We start from the raw sequence: 21,911 nt of genomic DNA, 5'->3' as shown, positions 1-21,911 counted from the left end.
AAGAATTAATTGGGGATCTTGGGACCTTATTAAAATCTATTCTTGATTGAAAGTTCTTTGGCTTTCTACTGCTAAACTTCTCTTGATGAGGTAACTACATTTTTACTTTAGGAATACCATTTGGTGGAGAAAAATAACACATTTGCACTACAAATTGGCAGTTTTCCAAGGAAAAAGATTAGTAGGACCGAAAGCCTTTACACCTAATGCTGAAACAGGATCTGGTTCTTGTATGTCTTAGAGGCAAACCTCCTCCCAAAGTGTCACAATTCACGGAGAATCTTGAGAGGCCAAGAACACGTTCACAAGGCTGCGTTCCTGACAGAAGTGTCAAACTGGCCAGGATAATGGAAACCTTCACCTCTGCAGGTAATTCTACAGTACTACCCATCCCTCAGGTCAGGCACAAGATATGCAGGAAAGGAGGAAAACCTCACCAGTCCAAACAGCGTCGTTCCCACAGTAAAAGGACTGCTGGATGCAAGCTACATGGATGCTTAATGTGACACCAAAGCTCAGCTTCTTCTCCTACAACAAGCAGAGACAGAAACGAGTACAGACATTCTGGACAGGACGTTCCTTCCAGAGACAGATAGAGGGCTATATGAGCCCAGGGATGTCCATACAGGTGATGTCTTCACACTACCTACCTCATATCTAAGCCATCTTAAAAGCCTGCGCCAATCCTACCTCTTCAAATAGCAAAACTCAAAAGGCAAAGAAAAAAAAAAAAAGGTAAATTCTTCAACAGCATTGAGGAAAAACAGCCTTGACTTCAAACACTAGCAAGATCTCTCTTTTTATCTCATCACTAGCCAACTTCGACAGTTGTTTGGCCACAAAGCCTCAAGTGCCTTCTCAGTTTCTTGACATTAAAGTCCCTGTAAATCAATCCAGATATGCCTAGAATGCTTGATTAGCTATATGAGCACATAGTTATATATGACAATTACAGAAAATGGCAGTTTCTATGTCTTCAGTGTTTAGGTGTAGTATTTTGGTTTGTTATTTTATTTTTCCTCCCCGCTGGTACCACACAATGAACTTCAGAAGTTTCACTGTACAGCAAAATATTAATCAAAACCACCCTTTATTACCACTTCTTCCACGCTCTGTGTTGTTTCCACAGCGTCCACCTTTAGCTACACCGAATCACTTTGCTCCTCTGTGAAAATCTGAAATATACTGCACACACCAAGTGAATTAAGCAGAAGACCAAAGCATCGGGAAGCGAACAGCTGCGCCTGCCCATGAGGGCGGAGGGCAGGCTTCACCTGCCGCACCACAGGGTTTTCATGCTATTGCTGTTTTTCACAGCTTCTTTGAACAAACCCCTGGTCTTTTAGGGGAAGGAAGAAGCATCCCACTTTCTAAGCTAAGCTCTAATCTCCCTAGTCTTTTCAGTCTTATTTATTAGTAGAAACTTTGGCCATTTTGCTTTCTTCAACTACTCTAAATCTGCTTTATAGCAGTTAAGACAGCAGCTCTTTTAATAGTAAAAATCTCAAACTAAATCAAGTCTGGAGGCCTGCTGCTTGCCCAGAAACTCCTCAGACCCACGTCACAGGTCAGAGATCCCGTCACTCACAAGACCCTCGCACAGCTTGCTTTAAGGTGAAGGTTTTTTGAATCTCATCATCCTTTCCTCCAGGACCTCTCTATTCCTCTGAGAAAACACTTCACACATTCCACAGGATTTCTTCCTCACAGTGTTTTTCTCAGTATTAATTTCTCTCCCTTTAATGACCCCACATCTGCAGCCACCTGTTCATCTGTCCTCTCTTCTGTCCTCATTGCAACTGCCGGACAGGTGGCATCAGCCTCCTGCAGGCCTCAGGTCCCGGTGCCTGGGCTGACAGCAGCGCGGGAAATCTCCGTTTCCTCAAGGCACTCGGCTGTTCCTTCCATTCCCTGCTAACAGCTGAGAAGACTCTTCATAGCCTGCATTTCAAACCTTCATACATTCCCCAGCAATTTGTCCCTTTTGATTTCCATGCAGATTATTCCCAGAACACTTCCTTTAAGTGAACAACCTATCTTCACCACATCTTTGCCTTCTCTTCTTTTAACCTTTCCTTCCAAATATAGGCAATATGTTTGTTGTCATTTTGCACAGTGATCTCCTTTAATATCTCCAGCGATAACATCCTTCCAGAAGTCTCCCTACATTTCCCACCTAGTGCTAGAGAGAGAGTCAAGAAGAGTGGCACTCTGACAGGGGACCTATAAAAGGTTCAAGGATCTTTTTTCCTTTCACTGTATTTGTAATAGGAATAAAACATCTGTAAAGTACCTGAAAGCAGAATGTACATTACCAAAATATTTCTGCTGTGGGTTAACATCAGAGGCTAACGGGAGAAGCTGAATAATTTACCCTCAGCTGCTAAAACCACTATTTTTTTGTAACAAAACATTTAACTGAATTCTTTCTCCTGCTCAGTCTTCAAATCTGTTTCAAGCTTCCAGCCATTCCAACAGCTGCCTTTTTTTTTATTTTTCTTTTAATAAGAAGACTCTTACAAACAGCAAAGGCAGATAATTCATGATGAGACATGCTGGACAAGGTTTTTTCTTGTTGTTTTTTTTTTTACTAAAGAGACATAAGATGGGGCTGCGTTGATGGAGAACCCCACACCTCTAAGCCAGACTTTAGCACACATTTCTAAAGCAGATAACAGCTGGAAGCCATTGCCCACCAGAGACCCAGCTGATGCCCCGCATAAAGCTGCCTTTCTTGAGTACATTGAATAACGCCTTCCCTGCAGCTGCTGCCGAGGAGCCTTTGCTTGTCTTCTGCCAGGAAGGAAAGGCTACACAGCAAGGCAAAAGCTGCTCTTACCCAACATTTTCCTGAAATGTTTAAACAGGAAAACAAAGTCTTTGAAATACCTGGGGGTAAAATAGGTTGGTTGAAAAAGAATACTTCTATTTTGATAAAAAAAAAAACACATTTTATGTTTTGTCTAGATTCTACATAGGAGCCAGACCAAAAACCGAATCATTTCCTTATAGCACTAAGAGAGTCTACCAGAGCTGAATAGCTTTAATAAACACACATTGCACATGGTTAGACCAAGATCATCTTCCAGCAGACTCCTTCCCCTGAGACCAGCCTCATATTTGAACTTGAGCTGGAGTTATATTTCAAACCACGAAGGAAGCAAGCAGGGACCATCCTCCAAAACCCCTGCTAGGGGATTTGGGGGGCAAACGGAGATGAATCAGGATGAAGGTAAAGAAGGAAATAAGAAACTGAGTTGCCCTCTGGGAAATACATAATTATGTCTCCGAGTTTGTCTTCTAAGCATAGAACTGAGGCAGATAATTCAGGCAAAGCATTAGTAGCTTCCACACAAGTTAGGCAGTTAACCCTAAATTTTCAGATTCAGTAATGGCAAAAAAAAAGTCAGGGGAGGGGAAGAAAATGAAGAAGAAAATCACCAACCCTGCTGCAGCAGTGCCAAGCTCAGGATCTCCATGTGGCCAAAAGTTCCATTTAAAGCAGAGTTCAGGGAATGATGATCGCACTGCTCCCTCAGACCACATGACGGCAAATGAGGAAGGATGGGTTGGGAGCAGAACTGACATGAGGCCAGAGTCAGCCTGGATCATTACCAAGAGCAGCACGAGGATAACCTGCTCAGAAAGATGATCAATCTCCCTGGTCTTGCAGAGGAAGGAACTGCTAAAATTCAAGACTTGCTCCAGAGAAGCTGCGCCTGAGACTGATGAAATAACTGAGGAAGAGACAGAAAAATGGCTAAAGCATACATACTGCAGCCAAGCAAAGGCAGCAATCCTTTCAACCCCTGGTCTTTGCCACTCTGATACAAGGCTTCACCTTGGGGCATTCTCAGCTTTCACAGGAAAGGGAGCAGACCTGCATCCAAAACCAGCCCCATGCCGCTGAAAGTCTAGTTGGCAAGTCCCCCGCAGATCCGTAACCCAGCTTCACAGCCTGGTCACATCAACTACGGGACATTGACCCATCCCAAATGAGCAGGTGACGCTGGTTTGGCCAGGATGCTCAGGCAATGGGATATAATCCAGCTTCTCAGGTTGGCTTCACCAGCTCCCACCATGAGAGCACCAGACTAAATAAAAGCATCCTGACCCAGGAAAAGAGCCCCTCCAAAACACGACCGCCAAAACAGCACAGGAGGGCAAATGGGGCAGACATTAATCTATATCATGAATGGCAACAGCAGAGTCCCAAGGTGACTGAGGCTGGAGGGATTTGTACAGTACCACTCACCAACACGCAGCAGAGCCCTTAGACTGCTGAGAATATCACAGCAATAAGTAAAATGAGAGCAAGCAAAGGAGATCGTCTTGCTTTAGCTTCAGATCCTCATTTTAACTGGAGAAAATTCAATTAGTTTCTACCCAGAAGCAGTTTAGCTGCCATTGTTGGCAATCAATGGTCCCTAAATGCTGAGAAACTGGCAACTGTTCAATGTGCTGGCAGAGAGGCTTTCCTAATTAAAGATGTCACTTTTCCAGCTAATTTAAGTCTGCCATCTCTTTAAAGTACCAATTGCCACAACAAAATATGAATAGGAAATTGACTTTCTGTGCATCTGTTTTCGCAAAATACTTCCTCGGAGTCATATGTTTCAGCTTAAATGGCTTAGGTCACTTGCTGGGAGGCGATAGCAGAGCTTTGTTCTGCCTCCCAAATACTGCTTATATAAAGAAAAAAAAATAAGCAAGGGTTCAGTCGTCTACAGGAATGAAAAATGGATTTGTTTGCTTTCACATCTTCGGTGAGTTGTACTGTATTCCATCTGATACTGATTTTGCTAGGATAAAAGAACAACAAAGAAATCCCCACTGAATCAGCCTGCTTATCTAAACGGCTTCCACTGCACTACATACTTATCCTCACAACAACCCTGGGGATAGGGAAATGCTGTTATTCCTGCTGGAAGGAAATGTGAAGGCATAATGCTGAGACACAAAGATTTTTTTGATGTCTAACTTCCACTGAAGTCAAATTTCTGAGTCATGCTCCTTTCCACAATAGATAAATAGCATACCATTTCTGAATCCAGCTGTCTCAAGACATTAGCCAACAGCACAATGTTAAGACTATTTATGCTCTTTGGCAACAAATGAAAAGCAACACCTATGCACCTGTGCACAGAATTCCTACATTTAGTAATGAAGCAGTGTCATAACTTCAGTGCAGAACCTAATGCAATCGCAGGTACCCTCACTCCAGTCCTTTCTGCCATGGGCCCAAAATCCACGGCCCCTTTATCAGCACCATCCTGAGAGAGCCAAGGGAGGAAACACAATGAGTCCCAGCACAGTCGCCTTCATCAGAACAGCTTTTGACTCCCCTCACTCCTCCAAATCTCTTCTTATTTTATGGCACATTTGTGAATCTGCATGGAGCAAATCACACTATATGCACTGCTAATTCAGATAGCGCAATAAAGTCCATGTCTAAACTCTTTTCCTTCACACCCCAAACCTCTGACCAACAAAGCAGTTAAAGGCAGGACTTGAAATCTTGCCCTTCCCTCTCATCCAAAGAATAGAAAGGCCATTGAATTTTGGGGTTGCAGGATGCCTGACACAGCTAGACAAGAGCCACCCTCTACTGAACACCAATAAAACAGCAATAAAACCCTGATCTTCAGCTGGGAACTCAGGTCTTTTTATGGTACACTAAAGTTAAATTCAACATGGGTGAGATACATTCAACAACTGTAATTACTCACATGAGCATAACTGACATGATACTGTGTTTCACAAGCTTGGAAATAATGGCTGGCTACCTAGAGTTGGTTAAACAGAAGCAAATCATGCATTATTTATAATTTATTAAAATTTATTTTAAACAATTCCTCTCCCACATCGTCATTTGATCAGCTCTGTTTACAGTCTACAACTGTGGAGCAGAGGCGTGTGGCATTAATTAAGCCACCAGGCTCTCCCACCCCCAGGGATGACAGAACAGACCCACACTTCCTTCCTGAAATGGAAACCACCTAACATTGGGTAGGAAGGGGGAAACATTTTATGCTTAAGATGTTTTCTCTCTGCTAAAGCAAGTTCAGCTGTTCCCACTGCAGTATGCCCCTCCATCTCAGGAAGGACTTCTGGCAGAGTGACAAACCATCTGGGAGCTGAAATAAGGGACTCCATGCCACACTAAGGAAAAAACATGGATATACCCTTTCCTCACATCTAGTTCCACAACAGGGAATTTCCTTGGACTCTACCTCCTCTTCTAACCTCAAATTATGTTGATTAAATTTCTTAACACCAGAAACACATAATGGGTTGAGTTGTAAGGGACTTTTAAAGATCACCTAGTTCCAAACCTCATGCTGTGGGCAGGGACACCTTCCACTAGAGCAGGTTGCCGAAAGCCCTATCCAACTTGGCCTTGAACACTTCCAGGGTGCAACTGCAAAGCCAACTCCAAATTATTTGCAACTAGTTCCTCTAGACTGTGAGAACGGTAATATTTTCCAAGCCCGGTTCAGCAATGTCGCCATTGTGCCTGGCTCCAGCCCTGAGGCTGGATGTGAACTCCATACCCCACCAACCAAGGTCAATGAGGCTTTATTTTTTAAAAAATTAAGTCACAGAGCACTGGAATGAATGCTATGCAGAACTAATTTGTAAAGCCCAGCCACAGTGTCTGTCTTCATAATTGTTGGTGAATTCTCCCCCCCTCCTCCCTGGCCCACGGCTTCCCATCCTGTACAGGGACACCACGGCTGGAGTCAATCCGAGGACTGTCTGCCCTACTCTGCCTCCTCCAAAGGAACAGTGCACTTTCCGCTTTCAGCTCTCCCTCCTGAAACATAGGATTATTCTCAGGAATCAATGCGTAATCACAGTCATGCCAAGAGAGGAACAGAGTCATCATCACTCTGGGGCACCTCCAGCCCTCATCCCCAGCATCTGCAGCTACTGCTCACCCAGCACCCATTGGTTACCTTCCCAGCAGAAAGGGCAGAGCTTATCTGCACCCTTATGGGTGGCACAGCTGCAAAGTGGGACTCACACAGCAATGGTGCCTCACCATCACACAGGAAGCTGCAGTGCAGAAAGGATAAATCAGAGGGTGGCCCATGGCTCCTGCAGGCTCTGCCACCCCCAACACCACACAGGACAGTGGTCACAGCCCGCTCACACCCATCGGGACACGACGCTGCCGTCTGCAGGTACCCAGACTCACAAAAGCCATTCCATGAGCAGCTTGCTGCAGGACAACAACCGAAGGCAAAGCCTTTCCCAAGCTCTCTGAGAAGGAAGCTTTGCAGAGGAGGAGCCGCAGAGCCCCACTCAGCACAGGGCTTCAGGGCAGAGCCTGATGGCCTTGGGTACAGGGCAAAAGGAGTGCTGGAAATGAGGAATACAGCTATAAAAAAAAAAAAAAAATATATATATATATATATACACACACAAAATCAGGAATCTCATCTCCTTTTCAGACCTCCTAATTACTCAGTCTAGTAATACAAATGTAATATGGAAACATTCACCACTAAGAAAATTTTAAAAATGTTTACAACTTTATATACATATGCACATGTGCACATATAGTTTACAAAAATAACATGTTTAACTGTATATTCTACATGAGAACATTTCATTTTAACTCAGGGATATATCACGCTTATTCCAAGTTATTTTACGTACACAGCAGCTGTGCACCAACACCTCCATGAGGAAACCTGCGGGGTACTGCTGCCTCCATCTACCTAAGCGCTAATGAAAAAATAACCCACACAAATACATCTGTCAACAAACAGGAAAAAACTTGATCACTTGAGGCAATAACCACATTTCACTTGGCTTTCTGTTAACATGTACGTCTCTTTTCCACTGGAAGACACTTTGTGTAGGTTTGCACTTGAGAAAGTATCACATCCAGCCACAGGTGCATCCATGCCTGTTCTTTGCTTCACTGACAAAGCAACACACACTCACTGGTTCTCTTCATTCCTTTCCATTTCTTTCCAAGCATCAGCACAGGTCTTGCCCTCATAAATCTGTGCTCCTACTTCCCATCAGATGGAAAGAGTCAGAGCTACATCTTTTTTAATTAATCCTATTACAGTCCAAAGCCTTGTGCCATGTCAATAATATTCGGGGAAGGAGAGGGGGTCTGTGCAGTTTCTGGACAGATTAAAGTAACCTCCACACTTTTATACTTGCAAAGGAATCTATAAATTACAACAACAATAAAAAGCAGGAAGCACAACATCCACAACTACAAGAGCAGCCCCAAAGAATCTGACATGTCACTGCTCAGGGCAGAGCTGCTCCCTGTTCTCTAAATGAAGGGAAAAACCAGAGCTTCCCTCCTATGATAAAACACCGCTTGGCTTTGCTGCCGTCACACTGCGTGCCCAGGAAGCACACACACATGCAGGTTCAGGAAGGAGTGGGAGGGATCAGATTATTTCTGCTTAAACTCTCCCCAGTTTTAAACTGTGGTTTGAAAGAAAAAAAGAAAGAAACAAAAAAAACCCACCATACCACAAAAACCCCAGTGTGGCTGCTGAGGGTGGCTTGTTCTCCAACCATCTGTGCTCCTGGCAGAAGCTGTTCTGCTCCTACACACCTTCAGCGCCTTCTGCTCCCTGAAGTGTTACACAACTGTACAGAGAGAGAACAATCAACAGAATTAACAAGTGGCCAAGGACAGAATTACCAGTGGGGCTGAGTATGCCTGTTGGTCTCCCATTGCCTCTACCCAGTGCCAGGTGTTCACTCCTCAGCACGTGATGCAGGAGAATCCCAACACGCCTCCCTTCTTCCACTCCCTTTTTCTACCTCTCCTCCCCATTCACATTATGATTCAGCCTCCAGAGCCATAACTGACTCTTTCTCATGACCAGAATAACTGAGCTGCAGCTCCAGAAACTCAAGCAGCAGCACCTCGCTCCTGTCCTCTCCACAGCTCTCCTCTGTCCCACGGGCTGTAGTGGCCAAGCCCAACCACAGTCAACCACTGATGTGCTGCACAGCCTCAGGCAAATGCCTTCTCTTTGTACATCTTTCTTGTTCCTTTACCCTTTCATCTTTTGTGTTAAGACCGCAAACTGTAGTCAATCTAGTGGATCTCAGCTGTAGCCTGTGGATACTACTCTAATAAATAATTACTAATTACTTAGGAGAGCAGTGAAGAACAGCACAAAAGTAAGTGACACTGTTGCTCCTTGCTCCCTCTCATTTCTATGGGTTATTTTTTGTGGTTGCACAGTGTCTTCCACTGCATTAACACCAGTGATCATCATTTCAGCCATCCTCTGTTCTTGTGGATGAGCTTCTCTCCATCACTGGTTTTGTGGGCTTTGTTGTGAAAAGCTCATTGTAAGCCCAAGTCTGGATCCATAATTTCCACGTGTTCTAGCATTTGGATTCAGGATCTAAAATTACCTTGATGGGCACAAAAATAGGAGCTTACAATTCCCCTTTGCCTTGCAATTAGGTCTCTAAATCTCTTAATTGTGGGAGCCAGATTTTCTAGTGGAGCTCATTCATAAGCAGAGTAAGACAGCTGCAAAATATTTCTCACTGTCCAAATTCTCTCAGATTTTCAGCATTTGGATCACAGGATTCTGTTCTGATCCAGGCCTAGGGGTAATGACAGAAAAATCATAGAAGGCCAGATAAATCAGAAATCATTTTCATTAGAAAGCACAGCTTCTCCTTCAGGAAGTGCTATACTTTGCTGTTTCTTGAACTGAAACTGTAATTTAATCCTTCAACCTTCTTCACTGTTCTGCAAATTGCAAGACTTGATATTGAAGGATGCTGAACAATTTTTCTAACAATTAATTCTATCTTTTGCTAATTAGCTAGCTGAAAATTTGATTAGCATTAAATATATCTGTCTGATCATTTAAGCACCTTCTTCAGAAGTCACAGATTAGGAGCACCTTTTGTAGAAACTCTCTAATATACCAATTATATCAGTTCTATCAAAAAGCACATGCACAGAATTACAGAGTAAAATTGCCTAAAAAAACTGCAGAGTAAGGAATATTTGATGTAAATTACTTTTTTCCCCTATATTCACCCATCTCAATAGTAATTTAAAGTAATTAAAATTACAAGCCAACATAGCATTACCAGGAGTAGGTACCTCATGACAGGTGCTCAACAAGTACTAAAATAAGCAGCACTCATAATAAGTGCTGACACGTTGTCAAAAGTACTCTTTTAATAAATGGCTGCATTTGTTGTGCTTTCTTCAATAATTATTTGCTAGAAGATCATCATCACCTAATAAAAATGTTTGGTTTTGAACTGGACCTAATTATCAGTTTTAAAAGCTAGTGACAACATATGTATACCAGAATCCATTAGCGAGTTCTCGACAGAAGAAGGTAGCAGGGTAAACTATCAAAAATTACTCACTCTGGTGATTTATGAGATCATGTTCCAGAGGAAATCAATGGGATTTAAGTGCTTGAAACCTAACTCTCTTGTCAAAATGAGATTCATATAATTACTATTTTTTTTAATTATTGGGCTACCACAAAGAACACTGCAATCATCCCAACAAATCTCTCTTCTGCCAAACCTTTTTCCTCTCTCCATGCGCAGAAGATACAAGTTAATAACCTGAAATACATTTCAGGTTTCAGCAACTCCAAATGCTACAGCGAATTCCTAGGCAGGTGCAGAAATAAAACCACATATATCGCACTGCAGGGCTGAGAAAGAGAACAATTATCTACTCGCAGATCACAGTCTGCTAGTCTACCTGGAGGATCAAGGATTTTTAGGATCAACTAGCCATCAGCACCAACTTCCCTTTCATCAGTGTGTGTCAGAGATTTAACATCTTTTAAACATCATTTATTTCTATTTATGACTGAACTACGGTTCAATAAGGTGACCCACTGAATCATCACACTTCCTCAGGATAAAAATTCTGCAGGTTAACCGCATCTCCCTCCTCAAATGTCCTTCAGGCAGCAATGAAAAATGAAGGAGGCTGCAGTGTGCTTATCGTGGTGACATGAGTTAACTCTCTAAACAGTTCTCAGTGCAAGCAGGACAAGAGTCATAAGAGTCTTACAGGAGAGAAAGAAAAAACAATAAAAAAATGAAATGTCAATATATGTGTAATGTACAGTGATGACTTGCTTGACTGTGTCAAAGAAATCATTTGGACTTCCAAGTATCAATATCCATAGCAATAAAAAAATAATAACTTCAGAAGACAAGGGAAAGCTTGATTCACAAAATAGTATTTGGAGGCTTTCAAAGACTTTGTGTGTAACTGAACATTTGCTTTAAATTAATGATCCTTTTTCAACTGCACAGCAGATCAGTTTCTGGCTACACAACACAGCTTTCCAAAAAGGCTGGTTATTGTATTAGTGCTTAAAGAAATTAATATGCTAGCTGGTATTAGAAATCATAGGAGCATTATTTACCTCTATTGAATACTGATCTAGATGCTTAGCAAATAGAATGCAGCTTAATTAAGTGATTTTATCTAAGGAACTTTGATTTGGTAATAAGTTATTTAAATATCAGCTAGTATTTTCTTATTTCAAGCATTTCAATTATTATTAACAATAGAATGAGTGTTATTGCAACAGCAATTTCTCATGCCAGTGGAACGGACTTTTAATATAAATTCATAATGACAGCATTGTACGGACCTGATTCTAATCTGGAAAGCACGCCGTGCAGCTGAAAGTGGTGCTCATGAATCACAACCTGGCTTCCGACTGTGGCTACTGTTCCTGTTTGTGACATTTCTTCCAAAAGCAAACAGCAGTGCTAACTGCACGCTGCCAGCAGAGCTAGCGGTACACATGCACAAAGGCTGAAGTTTAAGCACTTACATTTGTTCCACTAAGAGGTGGATCTATTTACTCATTTATGTGCTTTGCTAGATCCAAGTCCATCTCTCTGGCAATGGAAATGGCACATTTTCTGTGAGTTACATTAAAGATAAATGTAGGGCTACAGGCGGCATATCTGTTTAATACACTGCCAGTCAGCCCTGCAAAGCCAGACCCTTACAGGGGTTACTTCTGGCACCTCCTGTGCACCGTTCTCATCTACTGGTATGTGACTGACCACTGGACCAAGGATAGGACTGCAGCTTCATTCAGAATAGAAATTTCTATGCTTTGGACTCGCCCCTGGAACGCATGTGGAGTAAATTCCTCAGGGAGTGTTCAGTCAAAGGCACAGAGTGGTGTGTCCTATATCCACACTACAGCTGATGGGGAAAACACAGATGGTTGCTCAAAACAGAGGAGAGCTGGAGGAGGAACATTTGTGTTCACAGTTCCACCAGTGGAGATGGCAAGCAAGGGAGGAACTCTGGCCAACACCACTCCCTTTGACTCTGGTGAAGCTTCACAAACAGCTCCTCTCCTAGATAAAGGCCAAGCACAGCCCTGGACAGTGGTGCCTAGAGGATTTCTAGACCTCCTCTGGGTTCAGTGCTTTGCAGAAAAGGAGTCTGCACATTGGAGGCAGGAACAGGTGGTGTAAGTGCTGGATGTCGTAGACTGAGAAATGCTCTGTTGCCTTCTGCACGAGACTCACCAACAACTCTTTATGGCTATTTTCAAACCACAAACCTGCAGGGCAGACCCCCTTTGGCTAACAACCCAGCTAACTTGGGGAGAAAAACCTACACCTGTCTCATCCTGACTGTTGAAGTAGCAAATGCTCTCTGAGCTTTATTTGCAGAAATGGGACAATCAGGGCAGTTCTTCTAACTTTAGAACAAAATTTCCATCTAAAAGTAGCATGGCAAATCATCATTGTGGTATATCTGCTTTCCCAGACACACAGCCATCCCAGAGCACCTGTCTGGCGAGCTGCCTCACCATGTTCCAAGGTTTAGCCCACAGTCTGCAAGTGAAAACTGTTCTGCATGTTGAATATATACATTCTGCATGTGTGTCTAGGCACATGTGTATTTCCATGCCGATACATCTGTATAATCCATCCTTTCTACATGAATTAAGCCAAACGGTGATCACAACGTGTTATTTAAATATCACCAGGGATTAGAAGGTTCAGAAAGACTCCAAACCCCATAAAGTGATGCTAAGCAGGATTACTTCCTGGCAGCGTGTGGATACAAGTGTAAGCTGATTATACATTTTCATGACCTACATCAGCACATAAGAAAGAGCCACAGTCCTTCCCCTCCTCAAACAGAATCAAATCAAGTTGCATATTTCGCAGTGATGGATTCCCACTCACCTTCTTCCTTTCATTCTCTTTAATGAGCAAAAAGGAGCAAAATATGAGATAGACTTCAGCAGCTAAAACAAGATGGAACTGCTGAGCTATATGAATAACCACAGTGTTGAGTCAATGGCATTCAAACCACTAACAGTGGGGAATCAATTGAAAAAATAGGTGTAGTAAGGAGTAAGAATCTCAAGGTAGATCCAAGGTCAAAGTAGCTGGTGGGAAAAAAATGAGCAACAGAGAAGAAAAAAAACCACACAACACCACACACAACACCATGGACTATTCACATTCATAACATTCCTAGAGTATTTGGTATGCTCCTATCTCCTTACTGCTAATTTATATTATACTGCGTACAACCAAAAAAAGAAAGAAACACTGCTAATTATAACAAGGTGCTACACATACAGAGCAATGCCATTGCTATTCCTTACATGTCAAGGGCAGCATCCTGTGTTACGCTGCTTGAAAGAGGCTAAATAATGCAGTAACTCTGTTTGCAAAATCATATAAGCAAAACAAGTGTCATTTTTCATGCACAGAGCAGTTATTTTTCTTCACGCATATAATCTTCAATTATTAATGAAACTGTGATGTCAAAAATAAAGCTGCCAAAATAAGGGGCTGAAGACAGCTTCTGTATTCAGACTCACAACTCTCTTGTTTTACATGAAGGTTGTAAGACAGGAAAGCAGCACAAGAGCACAAAGCAACATTAAGCGACCTGTGTATTATACCCAGGTTACACAGACAAAGACCTCCAATTAATGCCAGTGCTAGTTTTCATTCGGACTCAGGTGTGCTTGGGAGTGACAGAAACCACCACTTACAGCATTTACAGGGTTATGGCGTTTTGTTAAAGACAGAGCTGGTGTTGGACTATTTGTAACACAATGTCCAACCCTGCCAAAAAGGGTTCTGACACTAAAGGCAAGGGATAAAACGTGCTGCTTGCAGCATGTTTTCCTCTACCCAGATTAAGAGCTGTTCAATAGAAGTATAATAGAATCTGTAAATCTACTGTGACTCGAGAGCAGTGTATCTGACATGGAAGACACAGAGCTGTCATAGTGGAGATAACCTGCACAGTCAACAGTAGGCATCTAGGTGTGCATAATGTGTCATCTGATAGCATTAAAGTTTAAAACAAACAAACACACACACAAGAGAAAAAAAAAAAAAAAAAAGAAAACACAATCTAAAATAAAATTAAAAACTGGTCATACCACAGTCTACCTTAAGCTTAACATTAAACAGTCATTGGTGTGTACTACCTGCTCCTTCTTTAAAAGCATGCTAAAAACCATTTGTTTTAAAACTCTAATGTGCAATTAACACACTCTCAGCCAGCTCCTGGCCCTACTCCGGCTCACACCCATTGCCTCAGCAGTCGCACCGGTGTTCGCAGGGAACGGTCCTGCGGCTGACACGCCGGCAAGGCCCAGGCGCTGGCTGTACGGAGGGTGTTCGCAGCGCACAGCCCTGCATCTCTGAATTGCCACAGCCTGCTGCTCCTGCTGGACGAGATGCAGTAGCTCCTTAAATCCCAATTTTTCAAGGTTTTTCTTTTGCTTCAGTGAGTCTGCAAAAATATCCTGGGAGCAGGATGTGGGGCTTTACACCTTTTCACTCTAGAAAAGCCTCCGAGACTGTTCCGTACATTCCCCTTCCTTCAGCCCTCTCAAGCCTGATACTTTCCACTGAAACTCAGTCTCCCGCACTCCAGACTTGCCACTCCTGCACCTCACCCCATTTCCTCTGCCAAAAGAGCTGGCCTTCCCCCAAAGCTGAAGGCCCCCAAGAAGTAACATACCCCTGTGATTGAGCAGCTGCTGTGTATTTCCACAGTATCAAAAGGTTCCCCCTCCTCTACAACTTCGTGCTACCACTGCAGTTGAATATCCTAGATATTTTAAGGCCAGATCCTTCAATCTCAAATACAGGCAGGACCCCTGTTTAGGCAAGTTTTACATGGCTAAGAAATGAGCCCTATGGATCAGCAACACAGATGGACTCTAGAATCCTCCCCTTGGTTACCTCCTTATGGTACTGATGATTTCTAAGCTTGGACAAGTCAGAGAAACAGAAATGAAGAGACTAACTCCAGTACAAAGCATGGTAACACAGAATCAGACGCAGTCCTGCAGCTTCTTCCAAATTCAGGCAAAGAATATCCAGCATGGACATGCTGAGAAAATCAACAAAAGAGAAGAAACCAGACAGAAAACACAATGGTCCAACACAGGAATTGGCTAAGATTTCAGACCACCAGTGGTCTAGACCTGAAAACCCTCTACATTCAAAACCCCACAGCCAGGTTTCATAATTAAATACGATGTGACTACATGTCACTCCTTCAACAGTCCCATCCTACTCTGCATTAGCTGCAGGTTCATTAAAACACAGACTAACATTACAGGTCTAACTTTTGTGGTGTCTTGCAGAAGGCAAGGGCAGAGATTTGAGCTGATTAAGAGAACATTTAACCCAGCAACTGTAGTGTGAAAAGGGACTGAAGGTTTGATCAGCTGAATTAACACCTCCACTTTTGATCTAGCAGAGAGAAATCCACAAACATCAAAAGCAGGTTTTACTTAGCCTCTTAATATCAGCGACTTGCCCTAAGATGTCAGCTCTTCTCACATATATTGGACATGAATCACAAATCCTGTGATTACGCCTGCCAAGACTCCTCTGAAGAGGAGTAGGATTTCCTCCCCCCACACACCTCATTTCAAGGGAAAGACAGTTCCTGCTGAATACACATATCAGAACAAATCAGCAAGGTATTGACCTGTTTGGATGTCCAGTCATTAGTACAAATAGAAAACGTCAGGAACATTCAAGAAAGAAAAAGATGCTTTTCTATAAAGGCAATCATGATCTGCACCTTAAAAGGTTACGCTCTTATCGAAAGAAGAAAATTTATGGAACATACGTAAGTGGCAAGATCTTCAGATGCATCTCAAGCATAAACAGGGTAAGATGCTTTCAAACAACATTTGAAGTGGCAGTGGAAGATGTCAAGGGTCTCACCAAGAGGAAGGGATTGACCAGGGAGGAATGGAGCACCCAGGGTCTCACCAGCAGACTGACCAGCCACGCAATGCCAGCGCAGAGGCGGAATCAGACTCACACATTCAACTGGTCGGGGCAGCCTCTGCCAGCCAGGCACAGACACGGGCATGCCTCGACACCGGCTGAAAAAGCCACAGAAAACAATTGAAAGGCATCAACAACAGCCCAGCACTGCCAGCCGTGGCAGTGGCTTGACAGCATTTGCGGAGGTAGTAATTGGCAACCACGGGGCCTGTCGGATGGATGGACAGATAGAGCTCGCTGGAAACCAAACCTGCAGTTAGTGAATTTAGAAGACAGGCAGGCGTACTCTGACAAATGCCTCCCCCACCACAAGCATGAGCACACATACACGGTCTACGGATCTCAAGATGTGCATGCAAAACGCAGCTTTTCCCAGGATTTCTATTATTTTAGCTTTATAAAATGATTGCTTTAAGTTAGTTTATGGCCTGCCAGTTGGCTGCTTTTCAGAGTTATTCCAGCCCACACAGCTATATGTTTTGGTTTTTTTAAACGCAAAAAAAAAAAAGTGTGGGGGGAAAAAAAAAGCCTAAACAACACCATGATCTTGATGAAAACTAAATAATCCCAATCTTTTTCTATTAGGAAAGGACTGGTATGCTAATCCCACAATTCTAAGAGCTGGCAAATTTTGAAGGTAGATTTCAAAATGCTTTCATGGACCTCTCACCTTTTAACCTGTTTTAAAGGACTTGAGCATTCGCCAGATTGGCACAAGTAGTCACTACCCTTCTTTTCATCATGAAGCTGGTTTCCCCAAACCACCTTCCCCTTTCCAGCCCTTCAGCCACAACTCCAACCCTCTGTCAACTAAACTGAAGGTCGATCCACATTTTGTATTTCCCTCCAGCCATGGCTGCTGGGCTCAGGCTCTCCCCAGCAGGGCAGGGCAGGCTCACTGTGATGCTCAGGAACAGAGCTCTGACTGTTCCTCTCCACTGAGCATCAAAGCTGTATCGCAGGGGCTCGAGATAATGTTGTCAAAACTGTATCTTTGTGTCTGCAATGAAGTGCAGGCTCTTACCTCTCTTTTTATTAGATAAAAATCCTTTCAAAATTGGTAAATTAATGGCTATATGCCAGGCTTAGGGCTCTACAGGCAGGAGTAGAAATCCTAACAAGGTTTGCTCCAAATTTGCTTTGCTAGTAATAACCCTAAAGAAACAGCCAAATGAATAAAAATGCCATATTTTATTCCTACCGTGGATTTTTACTTCTTTATTTTATTGTAGGATATTTAGTTTCTAATGAAATATGAAATGCAGTGATGGGGAAGATTTTTAAAACATAGCAGTAACATATCTTAAACTTACTTTTTATGGAGTACTTCTAGAACCTTTCCAAAATAACAGCTCTCCAGCTCCCATGGTTGCCATTAAATGTCAGCATTTGACAGTTTCCATACAGTTCTCTCTCAGACAACAGTTTCTATCTGTAATTAGGACAATAACTGTTGTAAACCTGAAGTGGCTATCAGTAAACAGTGGCATTTTAAAGGCGGGTCACTGAAGAGACCAAGGTCTGGAAGAGCAAGGTTTAGGGGTGTCCTCCCGGGTCTGTGTAAAACCAGAACATTGTGGTCAACTTAACTGATTCACAATCAAAATGAGATTTTTATTTGTATTGTTTACACAAGGCAAATTTTGCAAAAATATTATTTACCTGTTTAAGTTACTTTTTTGCAAAGAAATCCCACAGGGGCAAATGAAGGTATTTCTCTTTTCTTGTAGAAGGTGGCAGTTGGTCACATATTCCCTCAGCTGTGTTCATGAACAAGCAGTCAGAGGAATCACACTTTTCTTCCTGCTCAATCCTTTCTCCTTTTCCAAGACTGGAATAATATTAATAAGTTCTCATCAGCAGACATATTTGTTGGCCTGCAAAACCTTGACATTTCAGTGTGCTACCATTTCTCACTGGAACAAAAAGAAATACAGTTTTTTTCTGTCCCAGCAAGGAATAAATGCACAACCACGCAAGAGCATGAGCCAGCAGACAAGACAGCTGATAGGGGACATGTGCTAGAAGGACAGGCAACCTTGGATCTCACCACTGTCCAGCTGCTCTCCAGCACCCCAGGAAAGTCACCAGTCATCTCTAGTAGAGAAAACTGCCTCAGTATATTCATGTAGATCTGTATACACAGACATACGAAACCTGAAACCGTACACCCCTCACATTTTGTTCTTTTCTTCTCAGATGCAGCCTTCGTCCAGGTAGCCAGATTGCAGTGTAGGCTTGCTGGGTTGTTATTCAGAAGTGCCGAGGTGCTAGAAATCAGATGTTGGTAAACTTTAAAGAGCAACGCAAGTTGTTTTCAAAACACTATGAAATCCTACCTACAAGCTTCTCAAGCATTGCCTGAAATACAAATTGAGGGCAGACACCTGTCCTTTCGTATAAGCTCCATGTCTCAAGGGCTTTAATGTTTTTGGTGTACTTCAATGGGATTTTGTACTTGCACTTGTGACACCACAACTGAAATCAAATATACCGACAGAGCAGCAGCTAGGGCAAGCAATTTCTTCTGATGCTCAGAAAGAAAAGGTATTTTACAATGTAAGAACTAACTCCCAATTTAATGATTCCTCGGTGTTCCTAAAAGAATTGCAATTTTGAGAATGTATAAAAGGAAATATGCTGGACATGCTAATTGCATCTTCTGTCCTCAAAGACCAAAAGGGAAGCCAATTATCACATACGCTCAATAGGACACAGCACCAAAATACCCACCAGCATAAGGCAGCAGCTCCCACAGCACATCAGCTTATGTCTGTTGTCTGTGCAACCAGCAGTTGGAAAAAGTTTGCTCAAAGAGGTAGCACAGAAGGGAAAACACAAGTGAATACAGCTGGCATTTCAACCAGAGTTCATCATACACTGCAGCTGAGGGCAGGAAAATTATTACTGTATTTTTTTAAGAAATACACAAGGAAAAAAGAGAGTTGTCTCTTCCTGAGCTATGCCCCATTCTTGAAGACCACAAACCCATTCAAGGACTTCTAAATGTGTCTTTCACAGAGCAAAGGCACACAGAGCAACAACATTAAAGCAGAACCAGAAAAGAGAACTAGGTTTTCACACGCTTCAATGGCTGACAGCACTTCCATTTTCATTTGGCCACCTGGTATTCTGCCCAACTCCTCTCCTGAAAGTGTCCAGAAAAATTAAAATGGAAGAACAGCATAGTTCTGCTAGAAAACGAGGACAAGGGGTTGCACTCTTGCACAGACACTAGAAAAGTCCCTTTAGAATGTGGCCGTGCTTCACAAGACACAGCAATTAAGCAGCACTTGCAGAGCACCTCCTTCTCCAGCCTGCACCAGCACCAGGGAGGCAGCAGCTGCCACCTCACCCCTGCTCGAGCTCTCCAGTCGTGCAGGCAAAATTGAATTTTGCTGCCCATGGATCAAGCCTGGATTGTTCCAGCTGGTGGGAGACACATGAGGAGTCAGACTTGCTGTTCCTGCTACCAGGGATGGGATAGCAGAGACAGTCAACAACAGCTGGTGTGGGACCAAGTCATCTCCTCCGCCACATGGATGCCTTGTCCTGTCCCTCAGACCCAGCCTGGCTCTCCAGGGCTCTGGCAACACCGAGGAGGCAGCAGAGCAGCAGCTGCCGAGGCTGCCCCTGCCTGAGCACCCTTCTGCTTTGCCCGGAGCTCATCCCATTTTCGCACCTTAAACTATCAAACCTGTAAAAACCAGCACAACTCAAGAGAGGTGTAGGAGAAAAGAGGATCTCTCATAAGGTTAAAAATGTTCTCAAAGCAGTATTTTATTAGCTTTCCTAAAAAATTATAATCAACTGCTATGAATACAGTAAGAGCAAAGCAGGCAGAAGCTGGATCTGCTATGAATAGGAGCTTGAAACATTACAGCCAGCTCTTTAAGTCAAGAAGTATAGTTAATTTTGATGAGAAAAATGAAGTGTCCAGCTTACTTCTGGACAAGTCATGTATTTTATGAAAAACACTGCAGTCCATTTGCTTTCAATTTATTGCAGTGACTTGAAAACCTGTGTGCATTTATTTTTATTTTTTTTTACACTAAGGAAAAAAAAGATCTTGCCAGTGATGAAAAATCACAAAAGAAAAATCTATGAGAGCTGGCTGAGGGAGGAAGATGTAGAAATAATAGTATGAATTGCTGAGCACAACAGAAGTTAGTCTCCGTGCAAATTACCAACCGCAGTTTCTGAAAACATACCCAAGGGAGGAAAGAAAGGAATGCAAGATGAGGCCAGAGTTGCCCTGACAGAGGGAAGGCTGTGGAGAGCCAAGTACAGGGCATTCTGCTCCTGCAAACAACTACATGCATATCGACTTCAAGGTAAAGTCAGCTCCCAGCACCCCTGAGTTCAGGCAAGCGAATAGGTGGGCAGAGTTGGTCCTGCTGACATTAATGTTTTTCTCAAGGTAAATTTTCCAGAGACTCCCCTACTGCTCTGCTTACATGCTACCTAATGGATGCGACAGCCCAGTCAAGGTGCCAGCACCACTACACTTCGTTCACAAGAGAGCAGATATCAATATATTCCACCCGCTTATAAAATCTTCAATTTTTCTTTTTCAAATCTTTCATCACAGAGGGACACTTGCAGAGCAGATGTGCTTATAAAGCATGAACATGCAAAGCAATTTTTCACCAATACCATGCCAATTTTGGACAGCACAATGAATTCTGTAACATCCACGTCAAGTTGCGTTTTGTTCTTTCAGAGATTTGAACTACCTGCTGTTTCCAACTAAGTGAAGATTCAAGCAACTTAGATTAACTGACTTTTTGAAGTCAAACTGTATTTTACAGAAACCAACAGGCCTAAACATCCTTTATCCTTACCCTTACATCTGAGACAGTGCTTGCAACACTGTAATATCTCCAGGATGCATCAACAGATGACAGGTAGCCCATTGCCTGTACTGAAGAGACTCATTTCAAGGGGTTTAATACCAGATAATCATTCAAGTCCTGCAGCTGGCAGGCAGTGAGGGCACCGGGGAGAGCAGGTGCAGGGCTCACCTGGGCAGGGCTGGCTGGCTCATCCTCTGCACAGCTCCTTGCAGCCTGGCCAGCACTGAGATCTGGTCTTGACATTTTACCCCCAAGTCACCTCCCTCTTGTAGAGTCCAGACTTTGCTCTCTCACTTTACTGGAGGTGATCCAGTATCTGGCAGGAGACATTGTTTTAAAACCTCCAGTACCTGAAGCTCTGTAAGGCAAAACACTTGCTATAAAATTAGCACAACAAGCACAAGCTAGATCTTTTTCTGCCAGAATTGATCCCATCACATGTTTTATGATCAGGAAACAACACAGCAATAGCTTTCTCTGATGAGCACCTTCTGGATTCTCGAGCATGAATCTGTCGTCCTCTGTGAACATCCATGTTTGAACACCTACCAGAATACGGTCTAAGCAAATGGAAAACACCAGCAAGGCTTTTCCATTGAGTGCAGACTCTGACAAAGACCACCTTTGCAAACAGATTATACTTCTCAGCACAAACATCTTTATTTACATCTTAATACAAGGTTTCTCTTAAGAAAACAAAAGCAGTTCCACATTAGAGAAAGAGCCCCAAGTAGG

At 42.9% G+C, this 21,911-nt stretch overlaps 1 protein-coding gene across 7 annotated transcripts in view; it reads right to left on the bottom strand.

Annotated features, from left to right (window-relative positions):
• Positions 1-21,911, bottom strand: part of IL1RAPL2 (interleukin 1 receptor accessory protein like 2) — a 363,126-nt gene that overhangs the window by 286,824 nt on the left and 54,391 nt on the right. The window contains exon 1 of one of the 7 annotated variants that reach the window (XM_065077815.1): positions 3,446-3,546. The exons of the other annotated variants lie outside the window; for them this stretch is intronic. Within the exon in view, the coding sequence (XP_064933887.1) occupies positions 3,446-3,479 (34 nt within the window). The 5' untranslated portion in view covers positions 3,480-3,546. Of the gene's footprint in view, positions 1-3,445; positions 3,547-21,911 lie in introns of those variants that run through there. 7 annotated transcript variants of the gene reach the window in all.

Source organism: Columba livia, chromosome 12 (assembly GCF_036013475.1).
Source record: "Columba livia isolate bColLiv1 breed racing homer chromosome 12, bColLiv1.pat.W.v2, whole genome shotgun sequence".
In the NCBI taxonomy this organism is placed as follows: Eukaryota; Metazoa; Chordata; class Aves; order Columbiformes; family Columbidae; genus Columba; species Columba livia.
The sequence above is the reverse complement of the archived record's forward strand: the minus strand, read 5'-3'. Positions and strand labels throughout refer to the sequence as shown.